Source organism: Microtus oregoni, unplaced genomic scaffold (genome assembly GCF_018167655.1).
Source record: "Microtus oregoni isolate MIOR12 unplaced genomic scaffold, Mior012 000008F_ref0000371, whole genome shotgun sequence".
Taxonomy (NCBI): domain Eukaryota; kingdom Metazoa; phylum Chordata; class Mammalia; order Rodentia; family Cricetidae; genus Microtus; species Microtus oregoni.
Window position 1 is genome coordinate 41,141,591 of NW_024543067.1, and position 24,190 is coordinate 41,165,780.

At 36.5% G+C, this 24,190-nt stretch overlaps 1 protein-coding gene across 1 annotated transcript in view; it reads right to left on the minus strand.

The window, feature by feature from the left end:
• The window catches only part of Dpy19l2 (dpy-19 like 2), a 120,186-nt gene that overhangs the window by 89,786 nt on the left and 6,210 nt on the right, over positions 1-24,190 (minus strand). Inside the window, exons 3-4 of the mRNA XM_041656825.1 lie at positions 21,702-21,789; positions 20,114-20,251 (exon numbers count right to left, since the gene is read on the minus strand). Coding sequence (XP_041512759.1) covers positions 20,114-20,251; positions 21,702-21,789 — 226 coding nt within the window. The remainder of the gene's footprint in view (positions 1-20,113; positions 20,252-21,701; positions 21,790-24,190) is intronic.

Below are 24,190 nucleotides of genomic sequence, written 5' to 3' on the forward strand. Positions count from 1 at the left end.
AAGGGGAGACAGAATCCTACACCACCACACAAAAAAAATAACAGGACTCATAAAACACTGCTCATTGATAACTCACAATATCAATGGTTTCAATATTCCAAACAAAAAGACTCAGACTAACAGAATGGAGTAGAAAACAAGACCCATCTCTCTCCTGCATCCGAAAAAACATACCTTTTTTTTTTTTGGTTTTTCGAGACAGGGTTCATACCTTTATATCAAGGATATGGACCCTACCTCAGAGGAAAAGGATGGAACAAAATATTCCAAGTGAACAGACCTAAAAAGCATGCTGGTGTATCCATTTTAATACCGGACAAAATAGACTCCAAACGAAACTAATCAGAAAATACAGAGAAGAATAATACATACTCACCAAAGAAAAAACCAAGAGGACACTGCAATTCTTAGTGTGTATACATGAAACATAAGGGCATCCAAGTTCATTTTTTTTTAAAAAGTACTTCAATATCTTAAATCACATATAAAACCTCACACAATGTTGTGGGTAACTTCAGTACACCACTCTCAACAATAGACATGTCATCTGGACAAAAACTGAAGAAAAAAATGTTGGAGCTACCTAACATCATAAACCAAATTGGACATTACAGATATTTATAGAACCTTTCACTAAAAAACAATGAAATATACCTACTCAGCAAAATTGACCACATACAAAGCAAATCTCAACAGATACAAGGAAATTGACAGAACATCCCACATCCAATCTGACCAGCACTGATTAAAGCTGATTAACAATAACAAAGGAAACAACAGAATACTTACAAACTCATGGAAAGTATGCAGCTCATTATTAAAGTATTGCAGAAGGAAAAAGGGGTGAAGACACAAATTAAGGAGGACATTTTAAAAATGACCTAGAATTGAATAAAAAAAACAACATATCCAAACTTTTATGACATAATGAAGAGTTTTCTAAGAAGTGAGTTCCTAGCACTAAGTACCTATATTAAAAAATGGAGAGAGCTGATACTAGTAACAGAACAGAACACTGAAAAACTCAACAACAAAAAGAGAAAATAACACCAAAAAGAGGTAGGACTGGAATTAATTAAATAGGATTGATAACAACAATAAAAACATGTGAAGAATCAGCCTACAGGAATGGGAAAAGATCTGCCACATCTAACAGAGGACTGATCTCCAAGTATACAAAGAAAACTCAAGAAACTAGATATCAACAAGCCAAATACTCCAATTAAACAATGGGGTACACATCTAACCAAAACTCTCAACTGAGGAATTTCAAATGACTGAGATCCATCAAAGAAGTGTTCAATACCTTTAGTCATCAGAGAAATGAAAATCAAAATGACTCTTGAGATTCGATCTTTCGCCTGCCAGAATGGCTAAGATCAAAAACACAAATGATACTTTAGGCAGGTTGGGATGTGGAGCAAGGGGAATGAACACTCCTCCATTGCTGTTGAGAGTGAAAACTTGTATTGCAACTTTTGAAATCAATATGGTGGTATGTCAGATATTTGGGGAATCAATATACCTCAAGACCCAGCTATAACACTCTTGGGCATATATTCAAAGGATGCTCCAACCTAATACAAGGACACTTGCTCAACTATGTTCATAGTAGCATTATTTATAATAGCCAGTAACTGGAAAAAAAAAAAAAACCCTAGATGATCCACAACTGAAGAATGGATAAAGAAAATGCAGTTCATTTACATAATGGAATATTAGTCAAATGTAGCGTAATTTCTAATTAGTCTTAATAATAAAATCTCAGACTTATATATTAGGGGGCGAAAGCTGAAAGATCAGAGAAGCAGAGAACCCAGTCACTAGTTTTTACCTCTATGAAACCCACAGGCAGAATGGGGTATCCTTTCTCTACACATCCTCAGACTAAATGCCATGAGTTCCTGTATCCTCCCACCTTATATTTCTCTCTGCCCAGCCTAATCCCTTCCTGTCTCCAGCTCATTAGTGTTGGGATTAAAGGTGTGTGATTCCCAAGTAATGGGGATAAAGGTGTATGACACCACTGCCTGACCTCTATAGCTAACTAGTGGCTTTCTCCACACTCTGATCCTCAGGCAAGCTTTATTTGTTATAGAACAAACAAAATATCACCACATACCCCCCTTTTGTCTAAAATAAAAAAGGTTATAATTAATATAAGAAAAACTATATCAATGAATATAATATATACAGGCAATAAATATATCAAAAATGTCTAGTCTATAAACATTTGACAAATTCAGAGAAAATATTCCATTATCCTATTTTGATGAGCCAAAAAGGTTTTACCTAATTTACATTTTATTCTAACTTGCATTACCAGAACTATCTTTTTATATCTCTCAACTGTATGCAATTTGCATTTCTTTAATGAATTTCTTTTCTGAATCTGATTCTAAGGAAAACAGTAATCATCAAATATATCACAGAGTAATATTATCTAAGTAATCAGGAAGTGCAAACAAATGACTTCCAAAAAAAATATGGGAAGTGACAGAACAGCTAGCTGCCTAGACAGTCACCAAAGGTTCTTCTGTAACGTTGGGACATCCATATCTACTGGCCTAGAATATTTAATAGATTTTTCTGTAAAGCCAGATATTCTAAATGGCTGTCTTACCTTGTCTTGGCAAAGTTTGGTAGTCACTTTCTTTTGTGTCCTGCTCATCCAATTTGGACAGCATATTGTAGTTGAGGAAAGAGCACCTTGTTACCCAATGGTTAACTTTTGTCACAAAGAAAGTAAGCTCCATATGGAGTTTCTTTGCTGTCCATCATCTTCTCTGAAGTAGAATGGTGTTGCCAGGAACAGACATGTCTCATTCTCATACTAAAAGAACTTATGCTATTAAAACATCTTAAATTCCAGATTCTAAATATTTCTGAACTGTCGAAGATGATCTGTCTATTGAAAATATATGTTTGGCATTAAAAACATACCTAATATGAATAAAAATTAAATTATAATGACTAACTACTAACTTGCACTTATTTTTTATTGATTTTTATTGAGCTCTACATTTTTCTCTGCTCCCCTCCATGCCTCTGTCCATTCTCCCAATTTACTCAGGAGATCTTGTCTTTTTCTACTTCCCATGTAGATTAGATCTATGTAAGTCTCTCTTAGGGTCCTAATTGTTGTCTAGGTTCTCTGGGATTGTGATTTGTGGGCTGATTTTCTTTGTTTTATGTTTAAAAACCACTTATTATTGATACATGTGATAATTGTCTTTCTGGGTCTGGGTTACCTCACTCAAAATGATGTTTTTATAGCTCCATCTATTTGCCTGCAAAATTCAAGATGTCATTATTTTTTCTGCTGTGTAGTATTCCATTGGGTAAATGTACCACATTTTCCTGATCCGTTCTTTGGTCAAGGGGCATTAAGCTTGTTTCCAGGTTCTGGCTATTACAAATAATGCTGCTATGAACATAGTTGAGCACATGTCCATATGGCACGATTGACCATTCTTTGGATATATACCCAAAAGTGGTATTGCTGGGTCTTGAGGAAGGTTGTATCCTAATTTTCTAAGAAATAACCACATTAATATCCAAAGGGGCTGTACCAGCTTGCATTCCTACCAGCAATGCAGAAGTGTTCCCTTTAAACCACAACCTCACCAGCATAAGTTGTCATCAGTATTTTTGATCTTGGCCATTCTTACAGGTATGAGATGGAATCTCAGAGTTGTTTTGATTTGTATTTCTCTGATAGCTAAGGATGTTGAGCGCTTCCTTAAGTGTCTTTCAGGCATTTTAGATTCCTCTGCTGAGAGTTCTCTGTTTAGGTCTGTACCCCTTTTTTTATTGGATTACTTGTTCTTTAATGACCAATTTTTTGAAATCTTTGATTATTTTGGAGATCAGTTTTCTGTCTGATGTGGGGTTGATGAAGATCTTCTCCCATTTTGTAGGCTGCTGTTTTGTCTTGTTGACTGTGTCCTTTACTTTACATAAGGTTTTCAGTTTCATAAGATCCCATTTATTAACTGTTTCAGACTCTGTGCTGTTGGGGTTATATTTAGGTCTCCTATGCCAATGCATTCAAGTGTACTTCCCACTTTCTCTTCTATGAGGTGCAGTGTGGTTGACTTTATGTTGAGGTCTTTGATACATTTGAACTTGAGTTGATAGATATGGATCTATTTTCATTCTTCTACTTGCTGATATCCAGTTATGCTAGCATCACTTGTTAAGTATGGTTTCTTTTTTCCATTTGAATTTTTTCTTGCTTCTTTGTCAAAAATCAGGTGTTCAAAGGTGTGTGGATTAATATCCGGGTCTTCAATTCAGTTCCATTGGTCCTCCTGTCTGTTCTTATGACCATAACAGGCAATTGACAGTACTGTAGTTCTGTAGTAGAGTGTGAAGACAGGGATTGTGATGCCTCCAGAAGTTTTTATATTGTACAGGATTGTTCTGACTATCCTGGGTTTTTTGCTTTTCCATATGAAGTTGAGTAGCATTCTTTTGAGGTCTGTGAAGAATTTTGCTGGGATTTTGATGGGAGTTGCATTGAATATGTAGATTGCTTTGGCAAGATTGCCATTTTTACTATGTTAATTCTACCTACCCAAGAGCATGGGAGAACTTTCCACTTTCTGGTATCTTCTTCAATTTCTTTCTTCAAAGATTTAAAGTTCTTGTCATACAAGTCTTCCACTTGTTTGGAAGAATTAGTCCAAGATATTTTATGCTATTTGTGGCTATTGTGAAGGGTGATGTTTCCCTGATTCCTTTGTTAGCCCATTTATCATCTGTGTATAGGACGACTACTGATTTTCTTGAGTTAATCTTGTATCCTGCTACATTACTGAAAATGTTTATGAGTTGTAGAAGTTCCTTGGTAGAATTTTTGGGATAGCTTATGTAAACTATCATATCAGCAAAGAGTGAGAGTTTGACTTCTTCTTTTCCAATTTGTGTTCCCTTGATCTCCTTTTGGTGTCTTATTGCTCTAGCTAGGACCTGAAGAATAATAATGAATAGATATGAAGAGAGTGGACAACCTTGTCTTGTTTTTGATTTCAGTGTGATTGTTTGGAGTTTCTCTCCATTTAGTTTGATGTTGGCTGTTGGCTTGCTGTATATTGCTTTTATTATGTTTAGGTATGTTCCTTGTATACCTACTCTCTCCAAGACCTTTATCATGAAGGGACGTTGTATTTTATCAAAAGCTTTTTCAGCATCTAATAAGATGATCATGTGGCTTTTATTTTTCAGCTTGTTTATATGGTGGATTATGTTGACAGATTTTCATATGTTGAACCATCCCTGCATCTATGGGATGAAGCCAACTTGATCATGGTGGATGATGGTTCTGATGTGTTCTTGGATTCGATTTGCCAGTATTTTATTTAGTATTTTTGCATCAATGTTCATGAGTGAGATTGGTCTGTAATTCTATTTCTTAGTAATGCCTTTCTGTGGTTTGGGCATAAAGGTATTTGGAGCCTCATAAAAAGAGTTTGGCAAGGTTTTTTCTGTTTCTATTGTGTGGAATAATTTGAGGGGTACTGGTATTAGTTATTCTTTGAAAGTCTTAGAATTCTGAGCTGAAACCATCTGATCCTGGGCTTTTTTTGGTTGGAAGATTTTGATGACTGTTTATTTCTTCAGCAGTTATCAGTCTGTTTAATTTGCTTATGTGGTCTTGATTTAATTTTGGTAAATGATATTTTATCCAGAAAGTTTTCCATTTCCTTTAAGTTTTCTAATTTTTTTTCTGTAATTCCTCTGTGTCTGTTGTTATGTCCCATTTTCACTTCTGATTTTGTTAATTTGGATATTCTCTTTCTGCCTTTTAGTTTGGATAAAGGTTTGCCTATTTTGTTGATTTTTTTCTCGAAGAATCAACTCTTTGTCTCATTAATTCATTGTATTGTGTTCTTTGTTTCTATTTTGTTGATTTCAGCTCTCAATTTGATTATTTCCTACCATCTAGTTCTCTTGGTTGAGTTTGCTTCTTTTTATTCTAAAGTTTTCAAATGTTCTTTTAATTCACTAATGTGGAATTTTTTTCAGCTTCTTTATGTAGGCGTTTAGTGCTGTGAACTTTCCTTTTAACACTGCTTTCATTGTGTACCATAAATTTGGGTATGTTGTGAGGTTGTTTTCATTGAATTTTAGGAAGTCTTTAATTTCCTCCTTTATTTCTTTTTTGACTCATTGATGATTCAGGTGAACATTATTTAATTTCCATGTGTTTGTGGGCTTTCTTGAATTAGCATTGCTGTTGAATTCTAGTTTTAAACCATGGTGATCTGATAAGGTACATGAGGTTATTCCAATTATTAGTATTTGTTGAGGTTTGTTCTGTTACCAAGTATGTGATCAATTTTTAGAAGGTTCATGAAGTGCTGAGAAGATGTTATATTCTTTTATGCTTAGATAGAATATTTTATAGATGTCTGATAAGTCCATTTGAATCATAATATCTGTTAGTTCCCTTATTTCTCTGTTCATTTCTTGTCTGACTGACCAGTCCAGTGGTGAGAGGCGAGTGTTGAAGTCTCCCACTATTAGTGTGTGGGATTTAATGTCTGATTTAAGCTTTAGAAGTGTTTCTTTTACATATGAGGGTGCCCTTGATTTGGGGCATAGATGTTCAGTATTGAGATTTCCTCTTAATGGATTTTTCCTGTGACTAATAAGAAATGTCCTTTTTGTCTCTGGATTATTGTGGGAGGTCCTTCTGCTCCTCCAGCCTATAGCCACTGAGATACCAGCCCATTGGGGCGTGGTCTCTCTCCCTTTAAAAAAGTGGCCACTTCCCTCTCCTCTCTCTCTTCACTTCCTGCTCCGCCGGCGACTAGACTCCCTTCCTGGTTGTGCAGAAGGCTGTTGTCTGGGACGGTGATCTGTAAGTTTTTTCCCCTTTAAATAAATACCCTATTAATCATAATTCCAAACTGGTGTGGCATTGTTTGTGACTTACGCCTTCACTCGATTGATTTTAGTTAAGTCTATTTTGTTAGATATTAGGATAGCTACACCAGCTTGTTTCTTAGGTCCCTTTGATTGGATATTTTTTCCAACCGTTTACTTTGAGACAATGTCTGTCTTTGAGGTTCAGTTATGTTTCTTGTATGCAGCAAAAGAATGGATTGTGCTTTTGTATCCTATTTGTTCACCTGTGCCTTTTTATAGGTGAGTTGAGTCCATTTATATTAAGGAATATTCATGACCAGTGATTGTTATCTCCTGTTAATTTTGTTTTCATTGTTGGTTGACGATAATTTGTGCATTTTCCCCATATTTAGGATTTTCTGCTATGAGACCCTCAATTGTCTGTGTTTTTGTTGATGTAGCCAACTTCCTTGGGTTGGAGTTTTTCTTCTAGTATTTTGTGTAGGGCTGGGTTTATGGCTAGGTATTGGTTAAATCCGGTTCTGTCATGGAATATGTTATTTTGTCCTTCTATTGTGATTGAAAGTTTTGCTGGTTATAGTAGTCTGGGCTAACATCTTTGGTCTCTTAATGTCTGCATAATGCTTGACCATAATCTTCTGGCTTCATTGTCTCCAGAGAAAAGTCAGGTGTAATTCTGATAGGTCTGCCTTTATGTTCCTTGACCTTTTTCCTTTGTAGCTCTTAATTTTCTTTCTTTATTCTGTATGTTTACTGTTTTGATTTTTATGTGGCATGGGAAATTTTTTTGGTCCATTCTTTTTGGTGTTCTGTAAGCTTCTTGTATCTTCATAGGCATATCTTTCTTTAGGTTGGGAAAGTTTTCTGCTATGATTTTGTTAAACATATTTTCTGTGCTTTTGAGGTGAACTTCTCCTTCTTCTATACCTATTATTCTTAGGTTTGGCCTTTTCATGGTGTCCAATATTTCCTGGATATTTTGAGGTTAATCTTTGTCAGATTTAATGTTTTCTTTGACTTATGAGTCTATTTCCTCTATTGTATCTTCATCATTTTGTTCTGCTTTTTTTCCTCACCATTACTAATAACAATTTGTAACCAACCATCCTAAATGATGACAAATAACCATAACCCACTGTACAACCAAAAACCACCAACCCTACCTCTTGGGAATGTGGGAGTCATGTTCTTCTGTCTGGGGGTGATGACATCTTTAGGGGATCCTGAAAAGAAAAATTTTGGGTTAATCATCAAGTCCTGGGAGAGATAGCTGTATCATTTGTTGTCCAGTCCTTGCATAATAGGAAACTGCAGGACTTGTCCCAAGTCCTGGTTTGAGTAGTCTGTTACGCTGGATCATCTCAGCTAGCCACTTTGAAATTGTCCTGAGCAGCTTGTAGTCCAAAGCCGGTCTTTAGGTGGTATCATCAATTTTTTTCAATTTAGTGGTGGTATCATCATCCTGGTGGTATCATTTGTAGGGCCCCCATCTTCCTTTTGGAGACTTCAAAGGTTGCTATTAGGCATGGTCATGGTTCACTGCAGAAAACTTAAACATTTTAAGTGTCATATGCAGCAGATCTCAAAAAGTTTAAAGGATTAATATTTGTTATGTACATCCAGAGTAAAAAACCTAATTTCTAGTTTTCTGATAGAGACTCTAACAAGAAATCATTTAAAGAAAGATAGATGAAGCCTTTTCTCTAGAAAAGTTAGTTAGTACTCTATATAACCATTAATGTCATAACAAAAAATTAATATATACTGGGAATTGTGAGATAATATTTATACCTTAAGAAAAATGTTAAAGAACCTAAATAAAACCAAAGGATTATGAGATTAGTGTCAATAAAATAGTCCCTAAATTTTGGTTTATCTTCTCTTTCTTATCAGGTGGTCTTTCTGACATGAGATAGAGATTTTGGATTTTACTTTAACAAGCATGCTTATGTTTAGAGAAGGAGAGAGCCACACTCCAACTATAGAGCCAGCTTTAATTTTAAATTGAACTGTGACTACAAAAGACCATTTACATTATATGCCTACAGAGAAAGTAAAATCCTTCCTCATTAGCATTTAGAAAATTCTAAGTTAATATAAAGCATTTTGTGCAATCTATTTCTGAGGGTCTTTATTGTCCCTTTCTATTTGTTTAGTATATCCTTTAGAGTTTGATTTGATCTTTCTATAAGTGCTTGCCCTGTAGGATTGTATGATATACCTGTAATATTCTTTATATTGTAGTAAGCAAAAAGCTGTTTAATTTTACTAGAGATATATGCTGGAGTATTATCAGTCCATGATGGTCATAACTTTCTAGCAAATGTGTGATTACAGAATCAGCCTTTTCTGAAATCAAAGCAGCCACCCATTGAAATTCTGAGTAGGTGTCAATGGTGTGGTTACATGTTTTATTTTTCCAAATTCTATAAACTGTGACAAATCCACCTGCCATATTTCATTCTTTTGAGAACCCTTTGGGTTACTTCCTGCAGGTAGTAGAGTTTGGTTGTATAAAGAACAAGTAGGACATTTCCTTATAACTTCCTTGGCTTGGTGCCAAGTGATGGAAAAACTCTTTTTTTAAACCTTTGCTATTGACATGATGTTTTTATGAAATTCTAAAGCCTCCAGCACATTTTCTATTAATAGTTGATCAATTTCTTCATTACCTTGTGCTAGAGGGCCTGGCAGACCCATAGAGATCAGATATATGTTTTACATATATGGGATGATTCCTACTCCTAATTGTTTCTTGTAACTGAATAAATAATGAAGTCAATTCTGTATCATCTGGTATAAATTCAGTAGATTCAATATGCAAAACAACTCTTTCTTCATATTACAAATCAGTACTACGTTAAGAGGTTTCATAAAATTCATTAATACCATATGAATAGCATATAATTATGACTTTTGGACAGAGCCATAAGGGCTTTGAGCCACTCTACTTAAATTTTTCTGATTTACAACCTGCCTTTCCTGATTTATTTGCATAGGTATAGAATGTGGGATTCCAAATATTGGTCTTCCCCTTATAATGTGAGAAAGGATCAAATTAGTTCTCTTTTAAAAATTGAATTCTCTTGCTTTTGGGATATTTGATGTTAGCATATCCCAAAATAATTGCTGCAAGCTCTTTGCCAAGGTTCACTTTCTTTCCTTAATTTGTCAGTCATCATTATTAAGAGGTACTACAATTTCTGCTGGGTCTGTTCTTGCTAATTGATGAAGTTTCAATTTTTCTTTTGAAATCAACTCATAGACCTTTTCCAGGTAATATTTTAATTCGTTTACTCTGTTTATATAATAAAACAATCACTTCTAAGATAATTTCTTTTTTCTGCATTAATATTCCTTTAAGAGAATGCTTAGAGAATAAAATAACCAAAATTCAATCAAGCTTTGGATATAAATGATTCAGATATGCAACCGGTAATTTCTTTTCTACCAGAGTTAATTGTCTCTCAGATTCAGTGCATAATTTTCTTGGACTATGTAAGTCCTTGTCATCTAAGATTTTGAACAAATTACTCAGTTCATTATTTTTATCCCAATAGTGGGCCATAGATTAGAAATGTCTTCTAGCAATCTTTAGAAGTCATTAAGAGTCCGTAATCGATCTCTCCTAATTTGCACCTTTTGGGGTTAAAATTTTTTGTAGACCTATTTTATACCCTAAATAATTAATAGAATTTCCTCTTTGTGTTTTCAGAACAATTTGTAATCCCTGACAAGGCAAAATTTTCTTTACTTCTTTAAACATTCTTTCTAAAGTATCTACATTTGAATCAGTTAGTAAGAAGTTGTCCATATGATGGTAAAATATATATTCAGGAAATTGCTTATGAATCATTTCAAATGGCTGTCTTACAGAAGTTGGCATAGGGTAGGGCTATTTAACATTCCCTGTGGGGGACTCTTCCATTGATATCTCTTAACAAGCATCGTGAAGGCAAATTTCTCTCTCTCTCTTTCTTATAAAAGTATAGTGAATAAGAGGCTATCCATTGGCTAAATTACCTAAGATCAGTAGCTGTTATGTCCTTTTCTTGTACAACCTGAATGATCAGTGAATGTTCATTATAATATCTTCTAATATTGTCCCAGAAACATATGTTAATTTATGATTTGTTTCTGACATTGGAGGAATCTTAATCTGAGTCTTCCACTACTATAAAAAATCACATACCCATAAGTTCATTGTTATGTTACTCATCTATGGCTTTAATATTCCTCTATGTCCTTCTAGTCCTATACATCCAACCCATCTCTTGTTCTGTTTTACCTGAGATAACATTCCAATGCCTAAAAGCTGAACATTTACCTCCTGAAGATGATAATTTGGATGCTAAGATTCTGGTGCATTTCTTGTTACATCTGCATCTGTGTCTACAAGATCCTCAATAACAATGTCCCTATTCTAATAGCTCACAAATCAGTCTTCAAACTAAGAGAGAAGGAATACGCTTCATTCTATTCAAGGGAACAGTTACCCAAGAAGACTTACTATCCTAAACATACTAGCACCAAACTCTAGTGCACCCTATTTCATAAAAAAGTATAGTACTAAATTTAAAGACCCAGATTAGCATCAATCTATTAAAAGTATATGATTAAATAACCCACTTTCTCTAAAAGATGGATCATCTGGACAAAAACTAAATAAAAAAGCATCAGAAATATCTGACATCATAAATCAAATCAATTTAATAGATACCTATAGAATAGTCTGCCAAAATATTAAAGAATACACATCCTATTCAGCAGCACACAAAAACTTCTCTAAGAGACCTCACCCTGGGACACAAGACAAATCTTAAATTTTTTTTAAAAGATTGAAATAACTTTTTGTGTCCCATTTGAATACAATGCGATAGAATTTAAACTTGTCATCAAACTAACCCCAGTGAACAGACAAGATTATAGAAATTACACAAGTTATTACTTAATGATGAATGGGTCAAAGAAAAAAATCAAGAAAGAAGCTAAAAAAATTACTAGAACAAAATGAAAAGATAATGCAAATATACCTCAGGGAGACATTAGTCTACAAGAGAAATTAGAAGTTCTAAATGTCTATACAAAAAAATCACAAGAACAATCAGGGTTCCGTGCCCTGTGGGAAGTTCAAGGACCACCCACCTCCTTCCAGGTCTACGGGCTGATGAGGGAGGGGGACTTGATTGGAGGAGGGGGAGGGAAATGGGAGGCCGTGGCGGGGAGGAGGCAGAAATCTTTAATAAATAAATAAAAAAATCACAAGAAGAACAAAAAAATAACTTAATGATGCAGCTAAATGATTTGGAAAAGGAATACCAAACAAAGTTCAGGCCCAGAGAGTGGCAAAAAATAATAACCATTAGAGCAGAAATTAATAAAATATAAATAAAAAAATGAATACTGAGAATAGTGAATCTAAGAACCTGTTCATTGAGAAGATAAAAAAGATTAACAAAGCTTTGGCCCAACAAACAAAAAGAAAGAAAAGATTCAAACTAACACAGTCTGAAATAAATAGGGAAATGCTACAAGACAACAAAAAAAATTCAGACTGTCACAAGGGAAACAAGTAGGTGTGGCTATACTAATATCTAACTGATGTGGGAGTGTCATATTATCAATCTGTTGATTTCATTGGTTAAGCAATAAAGAAACTGCTTGGCCCTGTGGGTGGAGTAAACAGAACAAAATGCTGGGAGGAAGAGGAAGTGAGGTCAGTCTCGACAGCTCTCCTCTCGGGAGCAGACGCCAGAGAGAGAAGCCATGCCCCGCTCCCGGGATGAAGCTCCGACCCAGGATGGACATAGGCTAGAATCTTCCTGGTAAGCGCACCTTGGGGTGCCATACACAGATGATTAGAAATGGGCTAAATTAATATGTGAGAATTAGCCTAGAAGAGAATGGGCCAAGCAGTGTTTAAATGAATACAGTTTGTGTGTTGTTATTTCGGGCATAAGCTAGCCGAGCAGGCGGCCAGGGTGCTGGAGACGCAGCCCCGCCGCCCCTTATTACTACATCTAACAAAATTGATTTCAAACTAAAATCAGAAGAGATGGAGAAGGACACTTTATACTCATAACAGGAACAATTCATCAGGTAGATAAAGTCTCAATCCTGAATATCTATGCCCCTAATATAAAAGCAACCACATATGTAAAAGAAACATTACTAAAACTCAAAGCACATATCAGACCTCACACACTAATACTAGGAAATTTCAACACTCTTCTCTCACCAATCAATGGACAGGTCAACCAGACAGAAACTTAACAGAGAAATAAGGGAACTAACAGAAATAATGAATCAAATGGACTTAACAGACATCTATAGAACATTCCACCCAAATAGGAAAGAATATACCTGCTTCTCAGCATCTCATGGAAACTTCTCGAAAATAGATCACAAACTTTGTAACAGAGCAAACATCAACAGATACAAAAATATTTTAGCAACCACCTGTGTCTTATCAGATCACCATGGAATAAAGTTGGAATTTAACAACAATTCTTCCCCCCAGAAAGCCTACAAACTCATGGAAACTTAACAGTCAACTACTGAACCACCCTGGGCCAAGGAAGAAATAAGAAAGAAATTAAAGTCCCCCTTGAATTAAAAAAAAATAAAGATACAACAAGATTCCAAACCTGAGGAACACTATGAAAGCAGTGCTAAGAGGAAAGTTTATAGCACTAAATACCCCCCCCAAAACAAACAAACAAACAAATAAACAAAAAAACAGAATACTCACACTAGATACTAAACAGCATAGCTGAAAGCTCTATAAAAAAAAAAAAAGAAGCAGACTCACCCAGGAGTAGTAAAAGACTGGAAATAATCAAGTGAAAGCTGAAATCAACAAAATAGAAACACAGAAAACAATCCAAAGAATCAATGAAACAAAGAGCTGGTTCTTTGAGAAAATCAACAAGATTGACAAACCCCAATCCAAACTAATCAAAAGGCATAGAGAGAACACGCAAATTAACAAGATCAGAAAGGAAAGGGTGGCATAACAACAGACACTGAGGAAATTCAGAGAATCATTAGGTGTTACTACAAAAAAGCCTGTACTCAAAAAAATTGGAAAATGTAAAAGAAATGGACAATTTTTTAGATAAATACCATATACCAAAATTAAATCAAGAAAAAAAAAACCACCTCCCAACCAAAAAAAAGTCCAGGACCAGATGGTATTAATGCAGAATTTTACCAGAACTTCCAAGGAGAGCTGATACCTATACTCCTTAATGTGTTTCACAGAATAGAAACAGAAGAATCATTGCCAAACTCTTTTTTATGAAGCTACAGTTACCCCGATACCAAAACCACACAAAGACTAAACCAAGAAAGAGTATTACAGACCAATCTCACTCATGAACATCAATGCAAAAATTCTCACTAAAATAATGGCAAACCAAATCCAAGAAAACATCAAAAAAAAATCATCCATAATGATCAAGTAGGGTTCATCCCAGAGATGCAGGGCTGGTTCAACATATGAAAATCTATCAATATAATCCATATTATAAATAAACTGAAAGAAAAAAACCATATGATCATTTCATTAGATCCTGATAAAGCATTTGACAAAATTCAACACCCCTTTATGATAAAGGTCTTGGAGAGATTAGGGATAGAAGAATCATACCTAAATATCATAAAAGCACTATACAGCAAGCCAATAGCTAACATAAAATTAAATGGAGAGAAACTCAAAGCCATTCCACTAAAATAAGAAACAATACAAAGCTGTCCACTCTCACAATATCTCTTCAACATAGTGCTTGAAGTTCTAGCAATAGCAATAAGACAACATAAGGGGATCAAGGGGACTTGAATCGGAAAGGAAGAAGTCAAACTTTAGTTATTTACAAATGATATAATAGTGTACATAAGTGACCCCCAAAACTCTACCAAAAAAACCTACTACAGCTGATAAATACTTTCAGTGATGTGGCAGGATACAAAATCAATTCAAAAAAATTAGTAGCCTTCCTATACACAGAGATAAAGAAGGAGAGATGGAAATCAGAGAAACTTCACCTTTCATGACAGCCACAAATAGCATAAAATATCTTGGGGTAAAACTAACCAAGGAAGTGTAAGATCTATTTGACAAGAACTTTAAGGCTTTGAAGAAAGAAATTAAGGAGGATACCAGAAAATGGAAGGATCTCCCATGCTCTTGGATTGGTAGGATCAACATAGTAAGAATGGCAATTCTACCAAAGGCAATCTACAAATTCGATGCAATCCCCATCAAAATCCCAACAAAATTCTTCACACACCTTGAGAGAAAAATAATCAACTTTATATAGAAAAACAAAAAACCCAAGATAGCCAAAACAGTCCTATACAATAAAGCAACTTCCGGAGGCATCACCATCCCTGACTTCAAGTTCTATTACAGAGCTACAGTAATGAAAACAGCTTGGTATTGGCATAAAAACAGAGACATTGACCAATGGAATTGAATCGAAGACCTGGATATTAACCCACCTATGACCACCTGATTTTCGACAAAAAGCTAAAATTATACAGTGGAAGAAAGAAAACATCTTCAACAAATGGTGCTGGCATAACTGGATATCAACCTGTAGAAGAATGAAAATAGATCCATATCTATCACCATGAACAAAAATCAATTCCAAATGGATTAAAGACCTCAATATAAACCAGACAACACTGAACCTGATGGAAGAGAAAGTGGGAAGTAGAAAGTGCAACACATGAGTACAGGAGACCACTTCCTACCTAAAACCCCAGCAGCACAGACACTGAGAGCAACAATAAATAAATGGGAATGAAACTGAGAAGCTTCTGTAAATCAAAGGACACGGTCAACTAGACAAAAAGCAACCTACTGAATAGGAAAATATTTTCATCAACCCCACATCAGACAAAGGTCTGTTCTCCAAAATATATAAGGAGCTCAAGAAATTAGATATTAAAATTATAAATAATCCAATTTTAAAAAATGCAGTATGGAACTAAACAAAGAATTCTTAACAGAAGAAGTTCAAATGGCCAAAAGATACTTAAGAAAATGTTCAACATCCTTAGCTATCAAGGAAATGCAAATCAAAACAACTTTGAGATACCATCTTAAACTTGTCAGAATGGCTAAGATCAAAAATACTACTGATAGCTTATGCTGGAGAGGATGTGGACTAAGGGGAATACTCATCCATTTCTGGTAAAAATGCAAACTTGTGCAACAACTTTGGAAATCAGTATCGTGGTTTCTCAGAAAATTGGGAATCAATCTACCTCAGGATCCAGTAATACCATGCTTGGGAGTATACCCAAAGATGCTCAATCATACTACAAAAGCATTCGTTCAGCTATGTTCATAGCAGCATTATTTGTAATAGCCAAAACATGAAAACAATATAGATTTCCCTCGTCTAAAGAAAGCATAAAGAAAGTGTGGCACATTTACACATTAGAGTAAAAAACAGTACACTCAACAGTAAAAAACAATGACATCTTGAATTTTGCATGCAAATGGATGGAATTAAAACACTATCCTGAGTGAAGTAAACCAGACCAAAAAAGATGAATATTGTTTGTTCTCACTCATAAATGCATACTAGCTATAAACAAAGGACATTGAGCCTATAGTTCATGATCCTAGAAAGGTTAGTAATAAGGTGAACCCAAAGAAAAATATATAGAGACCCACCTGGAAATTGGAAACAGACAAGATTGCCTCACATAACTGGAAGCAAGGGGTTGGGGGAGAAGGAGGGGAGAGTTAAGGAGAACTTGAGGGAATGGGATAGTCAAGATGGAGGAAGGATAGAAATGAGAGAAAGGAAATAGATATCTTGATTGAGGGAGCCATTATAGGGTTATCAGAAACCTGGCTCTAGAGAAATTCCCAGGAATTCACAAAGAGAACCCCACCTAAGACCCTAAGCAATAGCGGAAAGGGGACCCGATCTTGACTAGCCCTGTTGTCAGACTGATGAATATCTTAAATATCACCATAGAACCTTCATCCAGCAACTGATGGAAACAGAGGCAGAGACCCATATTGGAGTACTACACTGAGCTCCCCAGAGTGGAAGGAATGAGAATATGAGCAAAAAGGTCAAGACCAAGATAGAATTCATCCACTGAAACCTAACTAAAGGCGTGAAGGGCCACAAGGAAGGAATCGCAGGCTAGAAAAGGGAAAAGAATCCTATGCTCATGGATTGGCAGAGGTAATGTGAAGATAACCAAAGTCCCCAAACTTATTTACAAATTCAATGCAGCAATCTCAATAAAAATTCCTAATTCATTCATCACCAAAGTAAAAGAAATTGTCATAAAATTCATATGGAAATGATTCCAAATAGCTAAAACAATCCTGAATAAAAACAACAATACTGGAGGGATTACCATTCTAGATCTGAAGATATATTGCAGAGCCATAGTAATAAAACAATATGGTACTGGCACAAAAACAGACATGAGGGCCAGTGGGAAAACAACTAAAGACCCAAACATGAGTTCACATAACTTCAGATGTCTGCTATTTGACAAAGGTGCCAAAAATTTACACTGAAGGAATAAAAGCATCTTCAAGAAATGTTGCTGGGAACTGCATGTTCACATGCAGAAGAATGAAATTAAACCCAATCTGTCACCTTGCACAAAAACTAAGGCCAAAACTGATCAAAGACCTAAATGAGAAACATGAAACAGTGAAATTATTAAAGAAAACATAGCCAGTGCCCTATCAGATAGAGGTGTATAAAAGGACTTTCTGACGAGGACTCCATTTGCCCGAGAATTAAGGGCAACGACTGCCAAATGGGACCTCATACAACAAAAAGCTCCTGCAGAGCTGAAGAAGAAATCACCTGGCTGATGACAAAGCCTACAAAGTGGAAGAGAATCTTTGCCAGCTACACATCTGACAGTGTAAGAAATCCATAATATATAAAGAACTCGGAAGCAAGAATTAAACAAACAAATGACACATTCAAAACCAATAGCCTGAGTTCTCAGGAGAAAAAGAAAAGATTAGAAAATATCTCAAAAATGTTCATTGGTCCTTATTATTTAGGGAAATGCAAATCAAAATAACTGAGATTTCATTTTACACCAGTCAGAATGGAAACAACAAAGATCAAAGAAAAAGAAGAAAAGAAAAGGACGACACATTTTGGAGGAGGTGTGGGGTAAAGGGAACACTCATTCTTTGTACTGCAGACTGGTGCAGCTACTGGGGAAATCAGTGCGGAGGATGCTCGCAAAGCTAAAAGTAAATCTATTATACGACCCAGCTGTAGCAGTCCTTGGACAGTGTACTCCACACACTCTTGCTCAATCATGTTCATTGCTGCTCTATTCATAATATAGGAAATGGAAACAAACTAAATGCAAATGTGGTACATATACAATATGGAAGACGATTCACCTGTAAATAAAAATGAAGGCATGAACTTTGTGGGTAAATGGGTGGAAGTAGAAAATCATATTGAGTGAGGTAACCCAGATCTAGAAAGACATGTCACATGTTCTGTCATAGGATGCTCCTACTTTTAAATCTTTAGGTATGGGTATGTTACTTAAAGTACATAAACTATAAGTATTAAAAGGGAGCCACTTGAATAGTATTGAATAAGTGACCAAATTGGGGAAGTGGAAAGGGGAGCATTAATTAAGAAGGGAAGGGAAATAAATATTGAAAAGGGAGAAAGGTAAAAATAGTAAGGATATCTGAAAAAGTCACAAAAAGTCATACGATTATTTACCTACTTAAGACACCTATAAGAAGTTGGCTTATAAATATACACATGTAGTTCAAATGAAATTTCTCATGTAGACTGACCATGTTCCCTCTAAAAGCCATAGACCACATAAGGAAACCCAGCGACCAGGCATGAGAAGCCCTCTTTTAAGTTGTTGGTCAGTGTTGTACAAGAGACTCCCAAAACATACAGGCTATTGCTATTGCCTTGGTGGTCCCCCAGATGGAGAAGGTAAGCCCCTATTGCTCAAGACACCATGCACTTCAGATGCATGCCCCAGGGACATGAACTGGAACTGACCTGAATTTCTCCTCCCTGAGGACTAACTTTCATGGTACCAGGAGTTGCCAGGCAACCTTACAAAGGAGGGAAGCCACCAACAGTCCTCCAGCTATGAAGCCTATTAACTGCAGCAAGATTGACTGGCACAATAGCCCTAAGGGTGCAGCAGTGTTGTGCAGGGCTTGGCGCTGACCACCAACTCTGGAACTGGACAGGGCCTGCACAGGCTTAAGTCAGGCAGAGTCCCAGGAGCTGAGAGTGGGGAATGAGCACCAGCTCCCACCCTTAGCCAAGAAGCTAGCTCTAGCTCGCATCACTTGCAAAGGAAACATTAGTTTTTGCCAACTGAGTCTCACTGGGGATATTAACCACACTTAAGAGTAAGACCCATGACTAGAAGTAGATGGCCAACCCAAAACTCCAGGGGTAGTTTCGTATACTTTTTGTCTTAATCACTTTGACTTTTTTTTTTCATCTCACTGTTTTTTTGAATGTATATTATGATTTCCAATTTTGTATTTCTATAGGTTTTATTTTTGTCTCTGTCTCTTGTGCTTTTTTTGATACTTTTTATTCCATTTTTCTCATGTTTTTTTTTTGTTTGATTGTTTGCTTTCCAAAGAGAGAGATATAGAAGATGTGGAGTTGGGCAGGTGGGGAAATCTAGGAGGTGTGGAAGGAAAACAATGGTCAGAATATACTGTATAAAAAATATTTTCAATAAAAAGAATTCACAAATGAAACTTGCCAAAGTTTTTTGTTCTTGTTTATCAAATTTCTAAACTCCCGTTAAAAAAACATACTTTGTAAGGCTAAATATTTTTTTTTTAAATCCACAGATTTCTGGCCATGTGACCAAGTAAATCTTACTTTGGCAGTGAACTCCGAGGCCCTTGTTTTGCTGCCAGTCTCACTGTCCCTCCGTGTGCTCTCCATGTCAACCCTTGTGGCCCCAAGAGAAGCCCTGGTCCCAGCTGTCCTCTGATGCCTTAGTTACAATTCCCACACTAAGGTGTCCTCTCTGACATCATGTAAGAGGATTCAGTAGGATGGATTTTAAGAGAGGATCGCTTTATGGTGTGATCAAATCTTAAAAACATCTAAAGTTAACGAACCTAAAATAGAAAGCCTCTTTTTTCACCTCTGTTCTTATATTTACCACTTTTATTTGACAATAGCATTGTTCATTTCTAAAGATCCCTTACCTCTGGATAAAGATGGAAGCGTTTCACTGTATTGATTACCAGGGGATATTCAGTTAGCCTGTCATTCATGATCATCCACAGTCCTTCCAGAAATGAAGGCGCTTCGATGATGGTCTTGAAGTAGGAATAATAAAGTCCCTTTTAAGAAAGACACTATCAATGTCAATAAAACCTTGAGTTGTTTATAGAACATTTTTAAAACAATTTTTTAGATCATCTTTCTTCTGTTAAAAAAAGAAGGTCATGAAGAAGACTTCCTAATGACTTCTTAGTGTTAAGATTCTCAGACTAAAAAACATGTATCTTCACGTGTCTTCTCTATGGTTCTTTCTAGCTTTCTGAAGGTCTGAGATTATTCAGATTATGTGGATGGTTGCATGTAGCACGGATGGTGCTTTAAGACATGCATCTAGTCAGTGTACTTTTAACTTGACTAAATCTATTTTCCCATATGCTTAGAAGTTGACATATAATAAATTCTATCAAAAACAGAGGTGTCTTCATGTCGAAGTGCAACTCCGCATTTGGAAAGGAACGACAGTTTTATTAACTAATAACGCATGCTCGTCAGCATCGGGTGACTGGTCCAGCTTACTTTGGAGCTGCAGCTGGTGCCTGAGCTGCCTTCTGCTGTTCACAAATGCTGTGTCATAAAGTGATCACCCCTGTGTAGTTCCAGCACAGGGAACAATGTCCTCTTTAGACCAGGAGGGGATGTCAACTCAAAAGTCTATACTGTTTTATGTTATTTTCATCTTAAATTTGCTGTTTGCCAAAATAAGTAAAGAAATAAAGTGCCACAGTGTTTTTCAAAGTAAAGCAAGTGCCCCATTCTTCAAAATTTTGAAATAATTGAAACTCCATGCTCATTCCTGCTTCACCCAACTGCTTCAGTGTTGATATGTTAACCAACACCAGGGGCTTCTAAATTCAAGCTGGTTCCTAATTGGTTGTTTCTGCGGGGTTTAGATTTTCCTTTCAGTTAATGAAGATAACACAGCAATAAAACTACCAAATCATACCTAACATGCCAATGTCTACCTTCAGGGAAATAAAATAAAAATGATTTTTGTTCATAATAAGCTATTGTTTTATGGGAGATGCTATAGTGTGTGCATTCATCCATTCACCCCTTCATTTCACTACAGTCCTGTAACTCTGATATGATTTCTACCTTACAGGTAAGTGACTGAGTCTCAGAGACAACTGATCAGTCCTCACAGAAATAAGCACAGGACTGCTGTCTGCACCCAGTGTCTGTCCCCAAAGGCCCACCACAACTATGTTCTTATTTAATAGTAGTTCATATGGCGCCCTTGGAAATAATGCCTTTGAGGTATTCAAGAGCCACACAGACACTAATGATATATTCAATCCCTGAACCTAAGCCCCGAACGAATCCTCCAGTGCTTCAAGAGGAATTGGAAGAAAACAGAAAGCAGCACCATCATCTGTGTACTGACCAACTCATACAGGATGGGCATAAAGGCAATGGGAGTTGCCCAAAACCATTTCAGTTCCTGCTAAATCTCTACCGTATTGTCCCACTATCCTTACAGCACAGGTTAGTTAGAAGAAAGAACCGAACCATTTCCGTGCGGAAGGTCATCTCCCGTTCCAAAGATGAGAGGTGAGAAAAATGACGGTCATTTTCAAAAAGTGTTATTAAGTGTATCCTGGGGGGAAGAAACATATGATAATAATGAGAATGGGCTTCAGAACCAGCCCTAAAACAGTTTCAGGGCTCAGAAAGCCATACAATGAAAACAAGTTTTATAACAAATGCTGAGATAATTTTACAGTTGACTGATGTAGTTGCTTGTATATTCTTGAGAATTTTATTATTCACCATCACACACATTCCAAGCTGCTTGACTCCATTCTTCCATGTGCATGCACATCTCCTATTGTACATGCACATCTCCTATTGTACATGCACATCTCCTATTGTACATGCACATCTCCTGTTGTCCATGCACATCTCCTGTTGTACATGCACATCTCCTATTGCGCATGCACGTCTCCTATTGTACACATGCACATCTCCTATTGTACATGCACATCTCCTATTGTACATGCACATCTCCTATTGTACATGCACATCTCCTATTGTACATGCACATCTCCTATTGCACACATGCACATCTCCTATTGTACATGCACATCTCCTGTTGTACATGCACAGTTCCTATTGTGCACGTACATTTCCTGTTGTAGTACATGCACAGTTCCTATTGTACATGCACATCTCCTATTGTACATGCACATCTCCTGTTGTACATGCACAGTTCCTATTGAACATGCACATCTCCTATTGTACATGCACATCTCCTATTGTACATACACATCTCCTATTGTACATGCACATCTCCTGTTGTACACGCACATCTCCTATTGCGCATGCACATCTCCTATTGCACACATGCACATCTCCTATGGAACATGCACATCTCCTATTGTACATGCACATCTCCTATTGTACATGCACAGTTCCTATTGAACATGCACATCTCCTATTGTACACGCACATCTCCTATTGTACATGCACAGTTCCTATTGTACATGCACAGTTCCTATTGTACATGCACATCTCCTATTGAACATGCACATCTCCTATTGTACATGCACAGTTCCTATTGTACATGCACAGTTCCTATTGTACATGCACAGTTCCTATTGTACATGCACAGTTCCTATTGTACATACACATCTCCTATTGAACATGCACATCTCCTATTGAACATGCAGTTCCTATTGTACATGCACAGTTCCTATTGTACATGCAGTTCCTATTGTACATGCACAGTTCCTATTGTACATACACATCTCCTATTGAACATGCACATCTCCTATTGAACATGCACAGTTCCTATTGTACATGCACAGTTCCTATTGTACATGCAGTTCCTATTGTACATGCACAGTTCCTATTGTACATGCACAGTTACTATTGTACATACACTCTCCTATTGAGCATGCACATCTCCTATTGTACATGCACATCTCCTATTGAACATGCACATCTCCTATTGAACATGCACATCTCCTATTGTACATGCACATCTCCTATTGTACATGCACAGTTCCTATTGCGCATGCACATCTCCTATTGCACACATGCACATCTCCTATCGAACATGCACATCTCCTATTGTACATGCACAGTTCCTATTGTACATGCAGTTCCTATTGTACATGTACATCTCCTATTGAACATGCACAGTTCCTATTGTACATACACTCTCCTATTGAACATGCACATCTCCTATTGAACATGCACAGTTCCTATTGTACATACACTCTCCTATTGAACATGCACATCTCCTATTGTACACGCACAGTTCCTATTGTACATGCACAGTTCCTATTGTACATGCACATCTCCTATTGAACATGCACAGTTCCTATTGTACATACACTCTCCTATTGAACATGCACATCTCCTATTGAACATGCACATCTCCTATTGTACATGCACATCTCCTATTGTACATGCACAGTTCCTATTGCGCATGCACATCTCCTATTGCACACATGCACATCTCCTATTGAACATGCGCATCTCCTATTGTACATGCACATCTCCTATTGTACATGCACAGTTCCTATTGAACATGCACATCTCCTATTGTACACGCACATCTCCTATTGTACATGCACAGTTCCTATTGTACATGCACATCTCCTATTGCACACATGCACATCTCCTATTGAACATGCACATCTCCTATTGTACATGCACAGTTCCTATTGTACATACACATCTCCTATTGAACATGCACATCTCCTATTGAACATGCACAGTTCCTATTGTACATGCACAGTTCCTATTGTACATGCAGTTCCTATTGTACATGCACAGTTCCTATTGTACATGCACAGTTACTATTGTACATACACTCTCCTATTGAGCATGCACATCTCCTATTGTACATGCACATCTCCTATTGTACATGCACATCTCCTATTGTACATGCACAGTTCCTATTGTACATACACTCTCCTATTGAACATGCACATCTCCTATTGAACATGCACAGTTCCTATTGTACATACACTCTCCTATTGAACATGCAC